This window comes from Nannobrachium achirus (genome assembly GCF_963921795.1).
Source record: "Nannobrachium achirus genome assembly, chromosome: 21".
NCBI lineage: Eukaryota > Metazoa > Chordata > Actinopteri > Myctophiformes > Myctophidae > Nannobrachium > Nannobrachium achirus.
Genome location: NC_137828.1, coordinates 39,511,662 through 39,533,672, shown reverse-complemented (window position 1 = coordinate 39,533,672; position 22,011 = coordinate 39,511,662). Strand labels below are relative to the sequence as shown.

Here is a 22,011-nt window from a genome sequence, read left to right as displayed (position 1 = left end):
GCTATATATACGGTACTGTAGTTCGTCATACAAAGTGCAGCCAAAATAGCTGCTCTACCAGATCACATGTCTAAATTACACATTGGGAGCTTCTGTAGATCTGCTATTTTTGCAATGAAAACAATGTACAACTATAATGGCATGCCCAAAAAATGGACACTATAGGTTGAAAATGGTTAATAATGGCATGGCATAGAAGTGCTGGGTATATTAAAAGGTAGAGGTAAAGTATATTTTCCAATGCAGTCTTTTATGTTCCCTGTTCCTTTAGTTCCCTCGCCATCTCTCACTCTTTCATTTGTAGGTTTACTCAGAGGTGCAAGGCGCTTTGATTTGGTGTCTCGATTCATAAAAGGCGAGCAGCAGAATAGCAATTGAAATGCAACGAACAAGAGCACAAGACAGGGGAGAGCGGCTTTCTCAGATTGTCTGGGGAAAGAACGGCTGCTTGTGGCTGCGTTTTGTACTTTTGCTGTGTGTGTGTGTTTGTGTGTGCGTGTGCGTGTGCGTGTGCGTGCGTGTGCGCGCGTGCGTGCGTGCGTGCGCGCGTGCGTGCGTGTAGGTGTGTGTGTGTGTGTGTGTGTGTGTGTGTGTGTGTGTGTGTGTGTGTGTGCGGGTGTGTGCGGGTGTGTGTGCGGGTGTGTGTGTGTGCTTGTTAATGCATACTGCTGAAAGTGTACGTGAATCTAAATTCTTCCATTTCATCCACACTACAGTATAAAGCGCTATAGATCTCATATAAAAGTCATTCTGTAATAAACAGTAGCCCACCTTCTATTGTGTATTTGGGAGAACGTCTCTTTCTTGTAATACCATGAGAGCCATAATAAGCTCATTGGAAACTCAAAGACGTTCGCGTGGGACAAACTACTCATATAAAAGTGACAGCATGTATCTAAGAACTGATTTACATTTTGACAAGTTGTGCCATATACTGAATATCAAGCAAGAAAGATAAAGGGGTCATGGGGTGTTTTTCATATCTTCCCGGTCGGGCAGAAACCTTGTATGTCCACAACCGTTACTGTTCAGGAAATGAAAAAAGCAACCTGTGTTCCAGTTCCCCAAATAGTGGGTCGGGACCATGTTTGGGTCACAGACCAATTTGTACGGGTCGCAAGTAAATATTTCCTTTTTATTGTGTCTTCCATTTTTTTTTAAAAGTGTAGATTATATCCACGAGTTTCCAACGCCCCATAGTGCATTGCGCAGACGTCTGCACCGAGCTTCCGCCGCCGATTTACAAGCTCACAACGGGTTGCATCTGCCACGCGACGTGAGCTTGTATGTCTGCTGTTAAACCCGGAAGTTTGGTCCCGATAGTCTCCAGTAAACTCCCGCGGAAACTTGTGGATAAAAAAAGTTTAAAAAGTTTTACTGTAAGTTTAATAAATTCCAACATATTTCAATAGTATTTTCATGAATAAAATACAATTATATCATTTCCATAAATAAATTAATAAATGTAAAAGAAGCAGTTGAAAATAGCAGATCTACAAGCTTGCAACTTGTAGATCTGCTATTTTAACTAGTTTGGGTCCCGGGCAAACTTCTAATTTCTCTTTTGGGTCTCTTGGACACTGTGCTCCAGTGCTCTTTTGGACACTGACACACAACAATATACAGTATATAATATTGAAGGTATTCATTTATGGAGCCAAAAAAAAAGAAAACAGTGGAATAACGATACAAGGTTTCCACACAGCACAGCAGCGACAATTTGTGCTCTCTGATATATGGTGATTGGAAGGTAGGATCCTAGATCCTCTCTTTCGCTCTCTTTTTCTCCCTCCCTCTCTGTGATATGTAGGCTAACAGACAGCCATCATACACGCAGGAGAGAGGAGGGTGGGGGGTGATGAGTGGAATGGCAGCTTTAATATTGAAGCGATTGCCTGCTGATAACGGCGTGAGGAGAGGCGTGAGCGCGAGCCCTCCTCCAGCAATAAACAGTTTCATTTTGTTTTGGTCGGAGTGACGGATGGGAAGATGGCTGCGGAGAACGGGCCGACCTGAGGAGCACGGGAGGGAGGGAGGGAGAACAAGAGAATAGAGAGAGAGAGAGAGAGAGAGAGAGAGAGGGGGGGAGGCAGGAGATAGGTAGGTGGATAGATGGATAGAATGGATGTGGATGCTATTCAATATTAAGAGATCAATCAGTTGCTGGTGTGATGTGCGACGCGACGGCCCGCACGCCGCGATCACGCTCAGCATCAATGGTGGGGGGGGGGGGAAGCGGGGGGGCATTCGGGTTGTACTGCTGCCGTGCCCGGCTCTGAAATGCAAAATAACTTGCACCGTGCGAGTGATTTGTCTCCCCAATATTGAATTCATATTGGTTGCTAACAATAACAGCCATATGCCGTATATCAGAAAAAATGAATATATATTCATGAATCTAAGCACTGATGACTTCTGTCTCGATTGCTATGAGAATGTATGATGAGCGCCGTGTAGGATTGCCTTGGTTTGCGACATATGGCAGTGAAATGCAACATTTTAATCAAATTATATCCAGACACTCGACAGCGCTCATTGAGCACATATGCTGAAGAACAATTTAAATGGTGGATAAAACCGTGTGTGTGTGTGTGTGTGTGTGTGTGTGTGTGTGTGTGTGTGTGTGTGTGTGTGTGTGTGCGTGTGCGTGTGTGTGTGTGTGTGTAAATATACTTGTCAGTGTGTTGTGTGTTTGTGCATCTTTGCCAAGGACATTGCTGATTGAAACGGCACCGTGTTCCATAGGCTCCTGATATACAGTACATGTAGAGCAGTGGTGCTAAAACGTTTTCATGTCACGGACCCCCAGATCTATATTTAGCCGCGGATCCCCTTCTGAAAAGATTTTGTGCCAGGGACCCCCTCATACAAGATTTTTGTTGCTATAATATTTCAAACATATTCCAAAGACGTCGCGATGCAACGTGTCGTAAGCTTGTAGTGCTGTTGTTTTAAGTGGTTAATTCATATGTACTTTTCCTCCCTTCCTAGGAAATGTAGTGGCGTGAAAGTCATCAAGTATCCAAAAATACAAATACTCAAGTAAAGTACAGACGCTCAAAGAAAATACCTACTGTAAATATTCACATTCACATTCCTATGAAGCGGAACATTCCACAAATAAGAAAGCATCTTCAGTCTCATCTTATACATAAAAAAATAAAAGTGTAAGAAAAAAACGCCTATAAATTTCCAAAAACGCCTATAATGACATGCCTAAAATATGGACGTTAAAGTGGTAACAAATAATAATTATATAAAATAAACATCGAATGAATTTACATGAAACAATGACATAATAAAATAGGTTGGTTGCACAGGACAGATTTTGATAGCTATTGGCATAAGCGGCGGCTCTCAAACCGAGAATGCGAGGGTGGTAAGGATGGTTGACTGTAGCCTGGACCTTCTCCTGTAGCCTACAGCTGATTCGTCAAGGGCACTTACCGGTAGCTTCTGTGGCTTTTCATCTTGGAGGCTGTATAAATAATCATAGCAACATCTCAACATGCTTTCAGCCCTTATGCTTGATAATATGCATGCTGCACTTTGAAAAGTATACAGAATAAGTGTAGAACCGACCAGGGTTAGAAACCCTGACCTCCCAGTCTCAGGGCATACAATCTAACCACAAGGCCACTGACCCAGGCTTTTACTTGAGTCATATTCTTTGTGTAAAATCATTATTAGTCATGCTTGTGAGTTATACTCTTTCGAAAATAACCTCCAGCAAGCAAACATTTTGCTTATAAGCAATTGAGCGCGATTATTTTCAAATCTTGCCATTTCCATTTTGCAGTTATCACAGTTTATAAAGGAACACTTCAAAGATGAGCATAAAAACATAACATAGAAACATAGAAACACGTCGGCAGGTGAGGAGTTTCACCAAGAGGACACGACATGAGGAACATATACTAACACTGCCCTGCAGAACCATGCTGATCAGTACCAACCTGTATGAGTGGCTACTGAATGCAACAGAACCCCTACATCTAACCACTTGAAACCCAACAGCATCCCTATTATGGGAGGGAACGTTAGCCAAAGAAAACCAATCTACAAGCTCACAATGCATTGAGATTTGGTGTAGATGGGGGGCAAAAAGCCAACTCAGGCTCAGTTTACCAAATCTATGTGGTTAAAATTAACTGTAGTTAACTGAACAACTGTAAAGGATAAATGTAACACAATTGCCATACTCATGCAGTAGTGTCATAGGGTTCAAAATGACAATCTGAACAGGGGTCAAGTCTGGATGTCAGAGATGAGGCTAGTTGGAATCAGACATATTCCCTATTAATAAGGTTGGAGAAATCATTCTGAAATTAGATCTCACATTCCTGTTACACTGTCTGTCAAGAATACTTGATTTCCATTTTCAAACTTTCTAAAAAAAATGTGTGAGTGAATGAGAGTCCACACCTGTGTGTCTGTGAGATTCACTGAGACAGAGAGATAGAGAGACAGACAGAAAGGGAGATGGTTGGGATGGTTAATGTAAAGGTTCGGAGCAACAGAGAGAGACTCTGAGCTTTATCTGTGTAAGTCGGTGACAGAACAAGCAATCCAATGGTTGTATTCACTGGCCGCTTCTCCAGATCCCTCCGCCTGCCAGCTAATGAGCCATCCAAGTACAGTGTATTTACATTTAAAGTGGCTGCTGTAAGCCTCGCCAGGTTGATTGGAGAGTCCTCAGCCTTGATTCACATAGTAAATACTGACCTTCATGGCTCCTCTGGTTTTCACGTGCAAGCCAAGCTAATGTCAGGTTTTCAGTCAAAATGTGTGTGTGTGTGTGTGTGTGTGTGTGTGTGTGTGTGTGTGTGTGTGTGTGTGTGTGTGTGTGTGTGTGTGTGTGTGTGTGTGTGTGTGTGTGTGTGTGTGTGTGTGTGTGTGTGTGTGTGTGTGTGTGTGTGTGCGTGCGTGCGTGCGTGCGCTCGTGTGTGCGTGCGTGCGTGTATAGTACTATTTTGAGGTACTTTACTGGAGTATTTCCAATTTTCAATGCTTTTACTTTTACTCCACTACATCTAGGATCCAAATATTATACTTTTACTTTTAATTATTATCACAACATACATTAACCACTTCAACCCTATACATTTCGTGACACATTGTGAGCTCGTAGATCTGCTATTTTCAAAAGACTTTTTGACATTTGAATACTTGAAATGGGACATTCTGCATTATGAGTACTTTCTACTTAAAGGATTAGTTCACCCCCAAAATAGCCTCGGAAACCCAGGCTTATTTTGGCCCCCAAAATGTCTTTTTTTCCAGGACCTTATTTGGGTCCCCTTACAGAATCAATGGGGGTAAATTTGCTATAATATTTATTTTAGTCTTAGGAATGCGACGAATACAAAAAAATATTATTGAACTCAAGTCTCCATGGTGTGACTAATCAATAGGAAAAAAAATCATTTTGAGGGTGAACTACTAAAACATTGATTGGAGTACCTTTTCAACCACTGGCATGCGCACATGCACGCGTGTGTACATCTGCCAGAGCGTGCACGTGAGTTGTCAGGCTAGTCTTCCTTGGTTTGACTCGTTGACGCAGTGTGGCCCCTGGAGGGAGCCTCATTAAGACCAAAACATTATGTGACCTTTTAGTAGCTTTAGTACAGTAGCTCTCCCACCCTCAACCCAGCTGGGTCTAATTACTTCGCTCATTAGCCCCCCTCCCCCTCCGCCCGCCCCAAATATCACAAGGACCAAACTCAGGTACTGTAGCTCTCTCTGTGAAGGGCCAATCTCTCTCTCTCTCTCTAGGTCGTCCTCAGACGAGCCTTCCATCGTCGCTTCCAGTCATCCCGGTTCTCCATACATCTGGCCAGCTCGTTGGTACTTTGCGCTCCTACGTCTTTCTTGAGTACATCCACGTATGTGATTGTGGGACGTCCTCGTGACCGGTGTCCATGTTCCCACAGCACCAGTTTGCTGGCAGGAAGCTCCTGGTGTCTTTGGCAGTGTCCTGCTAGTCTCATTCTTCTGGCAGCAATTTTCTCGCTCACCCTTGGTATTCCCTCATATACCGTAGGCTCTTGTTGGTAACATGTGCACTCTTACTGATGTTAAGTACTGCACGCAGTATGTGGATGGTAGTGTTGGTCAAACAGACCTGACGGGCACACAGGTCTAGTTCATATACTGTATATTTGGGGGTCCTTGACATGAAAAGGTTTTGAGAACTGTTTTGTACAGTACAGTATGTCGACACAGTAGTTGAGACTTTTAATGAATTTCCATTTTCCTGCAGTACCTGTTCCTCTTGCTCCCTCGGCCCTTTTCTCTCCTCATTTGCACCCGTCCTTAAATTAACTAGCTGTCACTGATACATAAAGAAAAATACTTTGCTGCCATGATTTTGATGGCTGGCGATGAGACGATAGGGGATCAAGGTTTGCAAGGATACAGAGTAACTAGAGAGGGAGAGTGAAAGAGAGAGACGGAGAGGGAAGACGGGGAGACAGACAGAGGGAGAGATGTGGAAGAAGCCCTTCTAATGATTATCCTAAAAGTGGCGTGCTTAATTAGATGGAATGCTGCATACATTGTGGACCGAGTGGAATCATTGGGATAGATTAAAATACTAATTAAACAGGCCCTCGCCGAATTTGGAGAGTGAGGTAGGGTTCAGCTCTTCAGGGTCATTTGCATAACCTTCATCTGGGGAAATGGGATTTAAAGGACCTTCTCTCATTCTCGCCGTCTCTGCTCTTGCTCGCCCCCTTTTTTCTTTTCCCCATTACCAATCGCATTCACATGCTAACAAACTCAATTAAAATGATGCCTCTTTTTTCACTACCCTTTCTCTTGCCATAATTTGGCATAATCTATTAAGACACCTTTGATTTTGTTTCCCAATATAGATGTTTCCATCAAAGTGAGGAAAGGCGCTTAAGAGGAAACAAAGACGGAAAAGTGTATGATCTTGGGTGACGGTTATTTAATGTCGCCGCACTTTACTTTAATTTGCATGCGAATGAGCCCACCGCTAAACACAGCTTTGGGAATAGAATGATTAGATTAACATATGACGATCAAACTCCAGGTTTGATCGGAGACTTGCGGGTCTGATGCACTGTATACATGTGTCAATTGGAGTGTACAAATAGAACCAAATGAACACCTGTAAGGGTCACTATGCACTCTGTATCTGAGATACACTCTTAAGTTAATACACTTGCAAAAGCTTCTGAGGTTGGTAGTGAGTGCAGCGAGAAGAACAGGTCGTCTGAAATTATTTGTGTTCTGTGAATTCATGAGCACCATGTCTGCTTTCTGGCAGTCTTTTTTTTTATTTCTTTTTTTAATATATGTAACAGTATTCTTCAGTTCAGCGTCTGCTATCCCCCCCAAAGCCCTGCCACTAGTCCGGCCTCCCAAAGTTCCCTTTGGCTGTTGCATGCTGAGTGGATGTTGTTGTTTTTTTCGCTTTTGGTTTTCATTCGGTTTATATTGTGCCGCCGCTGACCCCGCAACATACTTTAAAATGCCTTCGCGCTTAAACCAGTATCACGTCAGAATGTGAGCCGAGTCAAGTCGCGTCATGCTTTTTCTCCGTCCTATACCAAAGGCCCCACCCCTCCCCGAACCTTCATTCACTTCTAGCTTGAGCGGGCAGGTCATTTTGTTCCCAGCTTGACGTGACTCACACTGTTACTCAGTGCAGATTGTGTCACCTGTGACCTATCCTGCAATTTTTTCATTACAGTACCTCTGGAACTGGAAGGTCTGCTACTCTGTCTGTCTGTCTGTCTGTCTTTCTATCTGTCTGTCTGTATATGTCTGTGTCTCTTTCTCACACACACGCATCTGCTCTTTTTGTCTCCCTCGCAGTCCAGCAAAAGCACCAGCTGGAGAAGGAGACGGGCCTGAAGATACTGGAGGCAGGGGTTAGTGATGTAAGTACTGCTCAATGACTATTATTATTGTTATTATAAAACAAAACACTATCTGTCTGCGTGCATAAGTGGGTGGCTGCGTGTCTGGGTTGGCGGGAGGCTGCGTGCAAGGGGGGGGGGAGTTGTTTTCGATCTGTGAGTTTGTCTGTCTGTGAGCAGCTAATCTCTAACTCCGGCAGGAAACTTTGCACACACACTCCTGGTAGGCCAAAGAATCGCCTCTACCACATGTTTCAAATCAGCTTCATGGTTGCTGTATAAGGGGCCACTTCACGCAAGAATTCTATAACCCCCGGAATTCTATGGGTCATGATCCCCATATAGGCCACACTCATTTTCCACCATATTGCATTCACTTCAACGGTTTTTGCTACTACTCTACAGGTTTTGTCCAAAAACTCACACGAATCAGTACACCTTCTCCCTGGAGTCACGAGATCAAGATGTATCAGTCAGGTTTTTCAGATTCAAATTGGTTACGATTGGCTTCCAAAACTGAGGCCTGGCAGAGATCTGCGCTCCGAGGAGCACACTTTTCTAGTTTCAAATCGACTCAGCAAGTGTCCATCTGTTTATCATACCCTTGCATTCATTTTCTTCATGCCTTTTAAAAGCTGTTGTCGCCGTGGCAAATTTAAACACAACAAGCTAAATAAATAAAGCCCTGTGCGTTTTCTTTTCTTTCTTTTCTTAACTTAAAGTATGTGTCGACCGTGGCTACGAGGAACAAAAACAGGGTTATTTGGAGTGCTGTGCACTTGGCAGCGAGCAACTAATGCACCAATGATGTATTCATCAGAAAGAAATTAAGAGGAGCGCACAACACTTAAGGACGATCCAGATAAAAGGAGCAGAGATGTGTGTGTTCGCGCGGCCCTGATAAATATTCATATGTATCAGAGGTGAGGATCTAATCAAGCGGCCATTGATGCGTCGGAGTCCTCCTTGCTCGCCTGGTAAATTAGTTTCTCTATGGAAATGAGACAGGCAGCCTTAGACCCTGGTGAGCCACCCCTGATCATGAGGCTTGCCGGGAGCTAAATGGATGTGGCCCGCGCGCATCGCAGGACAGTTGCTATTGGCAACAATCGTCACACACAATATGAACCAGACGCCCCCTCCTCCTCCTCCTCCTCATCCCATGCGCACGCACGCACACGCACACGCACACGCACACACACACACACACGCACACGCACACGCACACGCACACACACACACATCCCTCCCCTCTCCCTTCCTGTGTTGTCTCCTCTCTGTGTTGTCTACCTCAATCGGTGTCAGGGTCTTTCTTCGCCCATCTGCCTCCCAGCGCTACAGTATGTCTTTTTTAAACATCACACACCGTCCTCTCATCTTATGCCACATATATTGTCTCTATATGTCTTTTGTTTCTATTATCTATTGTTTGCCGCATCTTCTTTCCTTCATGTTTATAATTGTGACTCCTGTCTGGCCTTTTTGTTTTTGTCCAGTCTTCCATTCCTCCTCCTGTCGTCGTCCCCCCCCCCCCCCCCTCAATTTTTTTTGTTCCTTCTCATACTGATTCCTGCATTTAGCCGGCACTGGCGGTGCAGGCCTGTGTTTGTCATATTGTGCCTATTTGTAGATAATTAGCTGCAATCATAGCCTCTCTGCAGGAGCCGGGGCGAAAGCAAGGGAGGGATTGGAGAGGGAGGCGGAAGGCGGGAGGAAAAGCTGAATCTGTCTTCTACCACATGGGGCGAAAATCTGTGCCAGGCTGCGTTTGGAGAAACCACAGTGTTGTAAGCACACTATTTATAGTTGAATAGGTGGCAAAGTGCAATAACCCAGAATCCCTCATAGAGGCTGTGTTAGCAGTGCATATGGAACATCTTTTAAGCAGATTATGTTGATTTGTCACTAGTAGTTTGTTGCTCAGTAATGGAGGAGCCGAGGGGGACTCGAACATTTTAGCTGTGGAGAGGATGTTGATGAGGAAGTCTCTCGATTGGGTACTTCAAATGCATTAGTTTACAGGTTGTCAGATTTGGTGTAAAAACAGATTGGGCAGTAAAGAGTATAGGCTCCGTATATCTACTGCACAGTGCACACAAACATGGACAAGGTCATACAACACTGTAAGTGTGTTGAATAAAATTCACACTAAGTGAAAACAAATCAAGCATGAAAATACAGTACTGCAAACTATATGTTGTTGCTGTTGGTTGGAAACCCTGTATGTCCATTTTCAGGAAATGGAAACAAGAACCTGTTTTACAATGAATGCAACAGACAGGCTTACAGCCGCTTTCAAAATGGCATCCTTTTTGGCCATTTGACATTATAGGTAAAAAAAAATGTCAATCTTTTTAGACGATTTGAGCTGGCATTGGGCATGTCCACTCTATACTGTTGTACAGTATTTGGACATAATTATCTGCACACATCACAAACAGACGGACGGACGGACGGACGGACGGACGGACAGACAGACAGACAGACAGACAGACAAACGCGGCCCACCACAACTTTGGGGTGGTATTTTGCAAATCTCATTGATGTTATTATTACAAGTTATTGCCTTCGCTGTGAGGATTGAAACTACCGTGGAAACCTCAAAGGTGCTCTCACAGTAATTCAACACACCAGGGAAGTTGTGAAAGACTCTCCAAGGTGAAAGACAATGGCTGTAGATTAGAGGGAAGAGAGTGCAGCCGGTAGGAGTGGGGAGAGAGGGATGTGAGGGGAAAGGAATACAAGTAAAGAGTTTAAAAGCCCCAATAGCGTGCCCTAGAGGTCGTGCAGCTCCTTACACCCAGCTGGATATACAGTATACAGTACAGTATAATAGATAGATAGATATATCTAAAAAAAGAAAGAAGAAAACAGCCCTATGTTATCTATGAAAACCGGCACATCTTGTCCGCGTGTCTCTGTAGGTCACGCCACTTTGGTTCCCCTGACACATCACTGTGATGTGTCAGGGGAACTGTGATATACGGAGCCTATACTCTTTACTGCCCAATCTGTTTTTACACCAAATCTGACAAATCTGAAGTACCCAATCGAGAGACTTCCTCATCAACATCCTCTCCACAGCTAAAATGTTCGAGTCCCCCTCGGCTCCTCCATTACTGAGCAACAAACTACTAGTGACAAATCAACATAATCTGCTTAAAAGATGTTCCATATGCGCTGCTAACACAGCCTCTATGAGGGATTCCTGGGTTATTGCACTTTGCCACCTATTCAACTATAAATAGTGCGCTTACAACACTGTGGTTTCTCCAAACGCAGCCTGGCACAGATTTCCGCCCCATGTGGTAGAAGACAGATTCAGCTTTTCCTCCCGCCTTCCGCCTCCCTCTCCAATCCCTCCCTTGCTTTCGCCCCGGCTCCTGCAGAGAGGCTATGATTGCAGCTAATTATCTACAAATAGGCACAATATGACAAACACATCACAGTGATGTGTCAGGGGAACATCACTGTGATGTCAGGGGAACCACTCTTAACAGAATGGGTTTGCCGCTCTGACATCACGCTCTGGCTTCACTGTGATGGCATACTAACAGAATCCCTTTAATGCCCATATATGGAGTTCCCTGTTGTCATCAATATTAAGCCCATATCTAACAGGACTTCATAAGGGAATGCCCATATATGGAGGCCACATCGGCCACATACCACACTAACAGAATCCATATATGGCCAAGACAGATGGCCAAGACAGCCCATATCTGTGTGTCTGGTATGTGTGGAACCAGTGTGTTTAATGGCCAAATTAGATCAGGGGCCATGGGGTCACATCACGAACCCTACAAATCAGTAGGGTTCGTCCTGCAATCTCCCTATTAAGTTATGTTGTGTGCAAAGTTGATATTTTGGCCTGAGGGTTGCAGTAGAGGAAAGGTTAGGGGGTCACTCAAATATTTAGTTTTTTTCATCCTCGTGGATGCATAAATAATATGTTCATGGCATATAGGTTCATGGCAATCTGCCCATTCTATCTTGAGATATGTTGTGTGTGCAAGCGGACATTTTGGCCTAAGGGTGGCTTGAAGAAAGGCCATGGGGTGAATACAAAATCAATAGAGTTCATGGTCGGGTTCTGCCGTCGTCCAATATTATTATCATATTTATAGATCCTTACTGACCGCATCACCTGCATGTTATAATTATTATTCCTGGTATTCAGCTACATTAGTTCTCTTAGTTGTGAGATCACAGAATTGCTTTTCACATCCAGCATTTGACTAGTTGGTAGGGTTAACAACTTCACAAAACTTTTCTTCCTCCCTTATTATTTTTGTTTTTCTCTCACTCTCACTTTAGCTGCCTTTGCATCCACTATTGACATCTAGGACATCTAGTAGGCTAAAACCACGATCTTTGCTCTGCGAGATCCACAGCGATTTGCGTGGAAATCCAAGCTGCATGCTTTTGAGATATCATGTTTGGGAGCAAAGTGTTGAGGCCGACCAACCATCTCACTACCAGAAATGGCCATCCATTTGAACCCTGCCGCTAGCAGAAAAAAATAAAAAAATAAAAAAACGGATGGCAGAGTGTCCTTCTGACATGGTTTCCTCTGTCTTTGTAGCATCTTGTGCTCAGCAGTGTTTTCCTTTTTATACAGACGTTTCCTTTGCATACTTTCAAAAGTCATTTGTAGTATAACGGAACAGCTATATTATAACCATAATATTACTTTAATCATACCTATTGATAATAATCTATCTATCTATCTATTAGGGGTGCAACATATCTAACCGAATATCGAATACCGAACGGAAAGTACCGAACCGAATGATCCTGTACCGAACAATACAATACAATACCATTCCACATCCGCATTCCCCTGGAACCCCCTCAAGGACCCCTAGGGGTCCGCAGAGCCCACTTAGAGAACCACTACCCTATAGGTTGGGTACCGTATTGTTCAAAGTTAAAACAAAAAAATACGTAGTTATAAAAATACATTTATAAATCAAAAACATTTCTGTTTATTTTTTGTATCGAAAAAGTATCGAACCGTGACACCAAAATATCGAACTGAACCGAACCGAACCGTGAATTTTGTAAACCGTTGCACCCTTAGTATCTATCTGTCTGTCTATCTATCTATCTATCTATCTATCTATCTATCTATCTATCTATCTGGGTATACAGTACCTGTATTCTAGAATTCTATCTCAAGACTGCTGTCAGTATAGCATCTTGCTAAAATCAACTATGGTTGGTCCAAAGGGGGGATCATGACAAAGTAGGCTAACTCAAAACATTGCGGTGAATGGAAAATGGAAACGTACATACAGTACTGTAGTGTACAGTAAATCAAAAATAGCTCCCTCTTCATGACACAGCCATCAGTCATCCGTCACACATGTTTTGTTGCCAGCAATCTGGGAACCCATTAGTATTTTCTTTCTCCTTTGTTTTTGCCTCTGGCTGGGGTCATCGCCTCCTTTTTTTGTGTGGAAACTCGTTTGGCTCCTCCCCTTTTTTAGTCCACTTCCTCAGTGCCTCTGTGTTTATTCCTACTAACAACAACACTACAGTACATGTTTAGGGCTGTGGTGCTATTAGCAGAATCTGTCTTGAGAGATTATGTTGTTGCCAGTCAGGGGTGTCGCACCAAATTCTGTGCCCTGGGTACAAGGATTCACTGCGGGCAGCCGCACAATTATTTTGTGCTTTAACTATTGAAAAATAGCAGATATACAAGCAGCGCCGCCGCTACTATGACGCGCTGTGAGTCATGCATCACGTTGCCAAAAGGCACCAAAAAAATGAGATCCATTTGATCTGGGGACGGGGCCGCAGCACAGTCGCGAGTCTCGCGACACACTCTGAGTCTGCACTCACTCACAGACAGACACTCACCCAGTGGAGATCCAATCTGCACTCACTCACAGACAGACACTCACACAGTGGAGATCCAATGGTCATAGACTGATCTGATCTGATCTTGTAGCTTGTAGCTTGTAGATCTGCTATTTTTGAAAAATCGTGAACATTTGTGTCTTTGAATATTTCAATAACTTCTAAGGTTTTTTGAAAATGTTTCTATGTCAGTGGTGCTCAAACATTTTCCTGTGAAGGACCCCCAAAACGATATGTATTTGGCCACGGACCCCCATCTCAAAATATTTATTATATTCAAAGATTTGCACACATTTTCACGACTTTTCAAAAATAGCAGATCTACAAGCTCACAGCGCTGCACTCGGTGCCGTGCTGTGAGCTTGTAGATCTGCTATTTTTTAATAGCTAAAGTATAAAATAATTAAGGCCCCTACACCTTGGGCCCTAGTAACTCAGTAACTTTTTTTTCCAACTTCGATTTTCGAATGCAGCTGCAATACCGCTGGGTGACCAAGTGGCACTGTGTGTAGCAATGCCGCAATATGCCTGCCTGCGGTAGATGGTCGATCCCCATGTGGTTAAGTTGGTGGTTAAATTGAGATTCATTGACATTTTGACAGTGGCCTCATGTTTGAGATAACTCTGGCAAACTGCTTATATGAAGAGGCAGTCATTATCCATAGTAATCCCTGAGCCGCATGTCAACCGATTATTCTGCCACCATTTGTAAATCACACATGGCAGACAGGGACTCTCTCTGCGTGTGTGTGTAGCCTACGGGTGTGTGCATGCGTGCTTGTGTGCGCGCAAAATGTGAAATAATGTATGTGCTAATGTTTGTGCATGTCCCATCCTTCCATGCGCGGCGTGCTAACACATCATCCATATTAGCCGATTTTATGCATGCAATTTCCTTGTATGCTTGTGTGCATGTGTGCGCGCGTGTGTGTGTGTGTGTGTGTGTGTGTGTGTGTGTGTGTGTGTGTGTGTGTGTGTGTGTGTGTGTGTGTGTTTGTGTGTGTGTGTGTGTGTGTGTGTGTGTGTGTGTGTGTGTGTGTGTGTGTGTGTGTGTGTGTGTGTGTGTGTGTGTGTGTGTGTGTGTGTGTGTGTGGGTGGGTGGGTGGGTTTGTGCATGTGTGTTTGTGTGTGTGTACTTATCACTGTTGCTGCAAAACACATTACCTTGGTACTGTAGAACCCTAACGGATTTCTATTACATTTCTTCCCGCGCCCCGTAATGGAAGTGGATGCTGGTGAAATAAACATTTGTGCATAAAGCTAACAAAACACGTGTCAAGTAGTAGGAGAGAGACTGCAAAATTGCCACCACATTTTTTGTATGGGATAAAAATAGCGTGTGATTTTTCGAATCAAAGCACCAAGTGCAGAGGCACAGGCAATAGTAGTCCGGGCATTTTCAGTCAGAACACCTGTGTTGGTCCTCAACATGGCTGGTGTAGGACTACAAATTAAACCCATGAATTGCCACCATAATCAGTGGTGTAAAGTAACTAAGTAAATTTAGCTTAAGTACTGTGTATTTTTTAAATGATAAATCCAAAACGAATGGTTTTGGACATACAAGGTTTCCACCCGACTACTACGTTATGTGTTTTTCTGTTGGAACAGACTGAAGATGAATATCCCTGAAGGGGACAATAACGACAATTATTATTATTATTATTATACTGTAGTAATCCAAAAAAACTAAATGAAAGTGCAGTACTGTACCAAAAACTGTTACCAAATTAAAAGCTCAGTTACATACGTCTATACGTATGGAACTGCGTATAGACGAGAAGTCTCTGCGTGCGTGCGTGCGCGTGTCTCTGTGTGTGTGTGTGTGTGTGTGTGTGTGTGTGTGTGTGTGTGTGAGTGTGTGTGTGTGTGTGTGTGTGTGTGTGTGTGTGTGTGTGTGTGTGTGTGTGTGTGTGTGTGTGTGTGTGTGTGTGTGTGTGTGTGTGTGTGTGTAATCCGTGTATCTCCAGAACCGTTCGTCCCACCGGCTTCAGATTCAGCACACGTGTTCCCCGCCACGGCGCAGAGTGCAGTGCCGGGCCTCGACCCGACCCGATGCGCGGTTTTCCCGAACCGGAACTGATTGTTGACATCAGGCTGTTCCGGAGGAAATCGGCGCAAGCGCTGACTCATTATGACATCACTTCATAAAAGGCTCTGACATCACGTACGCCACATGAGTCAACAAAAAATGCCATGGTTACGTATTGAATGTCATCAGTATGACGTGTTCTGATGTTCATATATGGGCATAAATGGACACAGGCAAACATATGGTCAAAACGGCTCTTATGACAACAGGTATAATGGGGTTTGCATTAAAGGGTAGGGCATTCACAGAAATCTCCATACATGGGCATAACATGGGTGCCCGTATGCGGAGCTGATGTCTGACATCAGAGTTTTCCGGAACCGGTACTGTGTCTGCAGAGATCTCCATACATGGGCATAAGTGGACAAAGGCAAACAGATGGTCAAAACGGGTCATATGACAACAGGTATAATGGGGTTTGCATTAAAGGGTGGGGCATTCATTCCCTATTTCAAATTCAGCACGCGTGTTCCCCGCTGCAGCAGGTAATGCAGTGCCCGGCCTCGACCCAACCCGATACGCGATTTTCTGGAACCGGCACGAAAGGTTCGGATTCTGATGTCTGACATCAGGGTTTACCGGAACCGGCACTGTGTCTGCATAGATGTCCATATATGGGCATAAAATGGATGCAGACGGACAGATACAGATATCTCCATATATGGGCATAAATGGACACAGGCAAACAGATGGTCAAAGATCTCCATATATGGGCATAAAATGGACGCAGACAGACAGATACAGAGATCTCCATAATGGGCATAAAGGGACACAGACAAACAGATACAGAGATCTCCATATATGGGCATAAAATGGATGCAGACAGACAGATACAGATATCTCCATATATGAGCATAAATGGACACAGGCAAACAGATGGTCAATACGGGTCCTACAGAGATCTCCATATATGGGCATAAAATGGACGCAGACAGACAGATAACTCCATATATGGGCATAAATGGACTCAGGCAAACAGATGGTCAATACGGTCCTACAGAGATCTCCATATATATGGGCATAAAATGGACGTAGACAGACAGATATCTCCATATATGGCCATAAATGGACACACGCAAACAGATGGTCAAAACAGATCCTATGGCAACAGGTATAATGGGGCATTTACATTGTTCCCGAGTTGGCCATGTCGCCGACTAGACGCTCGGGCGGCCGACCTTCTAGTTTACCTAAATAACAGTGCAGTAGCATGCTGAAAAGTGTTACCACTATAAAAGTACAGTGGCATACCGAAAACTGTCACAAAAATAAATAAGTACTGGTAACAAAATAACTGGAATAAAAGCATATCTGCTTTCATTTGTATACATGAACGCATGTGTATAATGTTTAGTGCAGTTTTGGTCTGAAACACTGATATTTTACATTACAACAATCCAGAGCTGTTATCCAGTGGACCACCAGAAGCTTTATGTGATTTGAGAGTGCTCGAGTTTTTATACATAATTAAACACATTACTGAAATTGGTCACATAATTAACCCGAACAGTGAGTCGGGAGACTTTTTGTGATGTGACACTAAAAGGTGTCACTTCATGCTAAGTGGCGTGGGTGCATGCGTGTGTACTAAGGCTGTTTGGACGTGTACACTTTTTTATGGTCTATGGGTTTGCCGCCCTGACAGAATCCCTTTTATGCCCATATAGGCCTACAGTACTGTATGGAGTTCCCTGATGTCATCAATATTAAGCCCATATCACAACTTCATATGAGAATGCAACATGTTCTCACCCCTAATGTGTCATACAACCGACGCTTTGTCAAGTACTGTAATGCGTCGGACGATAGACGCTTTGGGATTGCCGAACGTTTCACGGGTTGGACGCATTGGGTGGTCTAAGAAGAAAGAAAAAAAAGCAGTTCCCGAAGCGGGATTCGATACCGCTTTGAAGGGTTCACTGGTTTACCAGCCACCCGTCGCTACCGCTCACGCCACTATAAACGACGGAGCGGTGCGGTATTGGGCGCCGATGACCCCCGTGAGTCGCCACCGAGGCGAGCGCTAGCGAGCCGAGTTGCCGCGCCGAGCGGTGGGAACGGCGACCAATCCCACTCAGCCGCGTTACCGAATTATGTGCCGTTATGGACAGAATAGTAAATTTTGACCAGGGGACTGCTTCCGCGTCCGAATACGGCTCAAAGAAGGGACTACGTTATCATCCACGTTTTGTCAAAGATAAAAGCACAAAAAAAAGGGAATTTCCCAGTCGTCTGGTTAGCTCAGTCGGTAGAGCATGGTTCCCCGTGACGGCCGTCATCGTAAAATATTCCAGTAAACAAATGTCGGCGCATGCGTACTAAGACTACGTTCTCGTCCTAAAACTCTCCGTTCGCGTCCGACCGTAGACGTAGTAGGTGTTCCGAAAGCGTCGCACGGGTGAAGCAGAAAGCGAGTTGGGAAAGCGTCGGGCGGGTGAAGCAGAGGGGGTGAGAATGGGCTGGAGAATGCCCATATATGGAGGTCACATCGGCCATATACCACACTAACAGAATCCATACTGTATATGGCCAAGACAGATGGCCCTGACAGCCCATATCTGTGTGGCTGGTTTTATAGACAGGGATCTCCATGTATGGGCATAAAAGGGATTGTATGTATGATGTCAGATGTCATAGACGTCATAGGACTTTCACATAACGAATAATTGAGTAGGCCTAAGATAGATAGATACCTTTATTATCCCAAGGGGGAGAATCAGTTGCCTAGAGGCAGCACAGCAGTATACGGTTATTTACAAAGTTACAGAGAAGTAAGAAAAACTAAAAACGATAAAGAAAATAAAAAAAAACAAGAACAGAGTACAGTAAAGAGCAAGGTACCTCAAGAAAGGGAACGAATAATATATATATATGTACATAAAGTGTCCTTAGGCACAACTATCAATATATGCTAGTTAGTGGAACAAGTATCTCACCATCATGTCAAACACAAGCAAAAATACTCAAAACTACTAACACAACCTAATAGTGCAGAGTGTCCAAAGGTCAGTAATTTCTGATGAATGTTAACAGCCTTAGTGCGTACGTGCTTGCGTGCATATTCATGTATGGGTGTGTACTGTAGGCCTTCAAGATGCAGTAGCACATTTCTTCAGCGTGTTCTCCTTTACAACTTTACTTCATGTATGATTCTGAAGCAAGGAGTAATTACTGTACAACAGAGGGATCCCAGACAGTGCTGCAGTACAGTACAAACACCATGTTTACACCACATCCTCCTCAATATGATCTTCAACCTTTCATCAAAATGTAAGTGTGGCAATTAGTCATTTTAGATACATATTCATCCCCCGGATGTATATGTATCTCCATATCCCTGATGTTGTTACGTGCATGTTTATCAGACAATAGCTGTGCATTTGCTTTCCTTTAATCTAACAAAGCCAGACTGCAGAGGCGCACACACCATCTAATGACAAATAATGTGTGACCGTGAGGAAATTCAACTCCTCCGACTGAAGAGCATACATAATTTCAGAGGTGACTTCAAAGGAATCCAGTCTGACCATTCCTACAAGAGAGGAGAAAATAGCCCTAGGAATCCTGATATAAATGAATAGAAGATACAAGTTTAAATTGATCTTGCAACGGCCATGGTTGTATGCTCTTACTTCAAAACACACTTTCCCCTACTTTCTAAGCTTTGGAGAAACCGCAGATGAGAGGAAGACATTTTCATGGACGTATCAACATCTCATTTTAAGCATGAACATGCAACAATTATGGCTCCCTATAGAGCATATTACAGTGACATTACTACACGACATAATATGATCTTCTGTCACCTGTCTGTGCGTGTGTGTGCGTGTGCGTGTGTGTGTGTGTGTGTGTGTGTGTGTGTGTGTGTGTGTGTGTGTGTGTGTGTGTGTGTGTGTGTGTGTGTGTGTGTGTGTGTGTGTGTGTGTGTCCGCACGTGTGTGTGTGTTAAGGGTGGGATGATTCACTTACCTCCAGATTCGATACGATCTCGATACCTAGGATGCTGATTCAATTTATATTGTGATTCTTTATTATTTTGCGATTCTGCGATTCAAGGATTGTTGCAATTCGATATTATGATTTTCCCTTTTTTTTTTTTTCAACATTTTATACTACAACTTTTTAAAACCGGGGTCTTCAACCTTTTCCTGCAAAGGACCCCTTAGCTGAAGGAGAGATGAAGGGATCCCCAATCCATATTGTATAACATTGTGTTGCAGATTAAACCTTTTCATAGATATCATAGATACAGTACCTTCATAGACCTGTTTGACAGCACTGTCATCAGTGCATGTTGGATTCATGTTAATGACATTTAACCACTTAAAGGAGTAGTAGCACGTGTGCGTGCGAGTACGTGTGCACGCACTTTGTAAGTTGTCGATAGATTCCACATTGGCCTTCTTCTTCAATAAGAATCTACTCTGTCAGACACAGTCAGTATTAAAACCCAAACACAGACGAGGGAAAGGGGGGGAAAAAGTAGGCGGCTATAAAACATTTCAACAGCGCAAGGAAGGCCAATCTGGCTGTTTTTAAAAGTGGCTAAAATGCCATTGCAGTGGCAGCTCTGAAAGTGAAATGTCATGTCGGAGCAGCCCCACTGTGCCTGCAACCCTGCGCAGCACAGCTCCCTCTTTGGAGGCATGCAGCTGCCTCCCGCTGATGAAAGACCGACCAGCAGCTCTGTTTCTATGCAACCTTTTACCATCACCTGACCTTTGGACTGCAGAAATGCCTTTAATACCGAGCCATACGGTTTGGTATTTACCCCTCGCTTTATCGTGACGTGTGCTCCCCCCCCCCCCCCCCCCCCCCAGGTATGTGCAGGTATGATATCGTCTCTGTCGGGTGGAAACCTTACCTTTTCAGGATTCAAATTCAAAAGTCTACAAGCTCAGATCTACAGATCTGCAAGCTCAAACGCTTGTTTTGAGCTTGTATATCTGATACTGTTGACGCTGTAGTATGATCAAGTAAGGCGGGGAAAGAAAACACAAAAAGTCATAATATGGAGATAAGAGGTTTATACTCTGACCCTGTACTTGCGTGTGTTTCAGAGACACAGTACAACTGTTGCTTGATGGGAAAATCATGTCTGGATGGTGCCTGGTGCCCAGGGGCGTCACACGGGGGGGGGGGGGGGGAGCGGCTAGTGAGCACTAGGGCCCAAGGTGGAGGGGCCTTATTTACTTTAGCTCACTGCGAGCTTGTAGATCTGCTATTTTTGAAAAGTTGTGAAAATGTGTGCAAATCTTTGAATAGCTATTATACCGGTATGTATTTTTTAAGCGTACATTTGTAACTCAGATTTTGCTTCTGAGGGGTCCCTGGAACTAAATATTTTGATTTGGGGGTCCGTGGCCAAATACATTTAAAAAAACCTCGGAAGGATTGCACAAGACTTGCACAATTTTTCAAGATTTTTCAAAAATAGCAGATCTACAAGCTCGCAGTGCGGCACTCGGTGCCGCGCTGTGAACTTGTATATCTGCTATTTTTCAATAGTTAAAGCACAAAATAATGCTTAATAATGCGTTCCCAGTTCCCCCTATTAAGAACATTCATGGCGGGCCCACAGTGAATCCTCCCCAGAATTTGGTGCGACACCCCTGCTGGTGCCTGGGGAGCAGGTGCACAGTCTGGTACCAAGGTGATAGTGTGAACGGAGGGGGGGGGGTCTAGAGGGGTCTAGGGGGGGTCTGGACCCCATGGTGTCCACAGCTGGATAGGAGGCAGTGCTTTTAAATGTCATCGTTGAAGGGGCATGTGGGTGCCATTTGGCTCAGCAAGCCCCATGCCAAGAGGGGATCAGGCATCAGCATGCTGGAGCGGGGTTATAGCCTGCTCCCAGGCAGACCTCCTTTCTCATTGTTTGATTTCTATTCGAATCAGTGTGTCCTATATATAGTCTGATATTGGATCATTGGAAATTAAGTGGTATCAATTCCATACGCTGTTTTTGACATTGGAGAGGGGGGGGGGGGGGGCATAGAGGTGAGGGAATCATTTGGATGATTGTTGCCGTGGTGACAGCTCTATGCTGGATATCGTCACTGTCGCAGTCTGTCGGGCAGAAACCTCGTATCTCCCAAATTTCAAAATAGTATGTTCTTTCGTAAATTAAAGCCCTACTTCATCATACATGAGTGTTGCACA

At 44.0% G+C, this 22,011-nt stretch overlaps 1 protein-coding gene across 1 annotated transcript in view; it reads left to right on the top strand.

Moving 5' to 3' along the window:
- The window catches only part of ptprn2 (protein tyrosine phosphatase receptor type N2), a 258,049-nt gene that overhangs the window by 158,299 nt on the left and 77,739 nt on the right, over positions 1–22,011 (top strand). Inside the window, 1 exon segment of the mRNA XM_080751763.1 lies at positions 7,849–7,913. Within this exon segment, the coding sequence (XP_080607889.1) occupies positions 7,849–7,913 (65 nt within the window).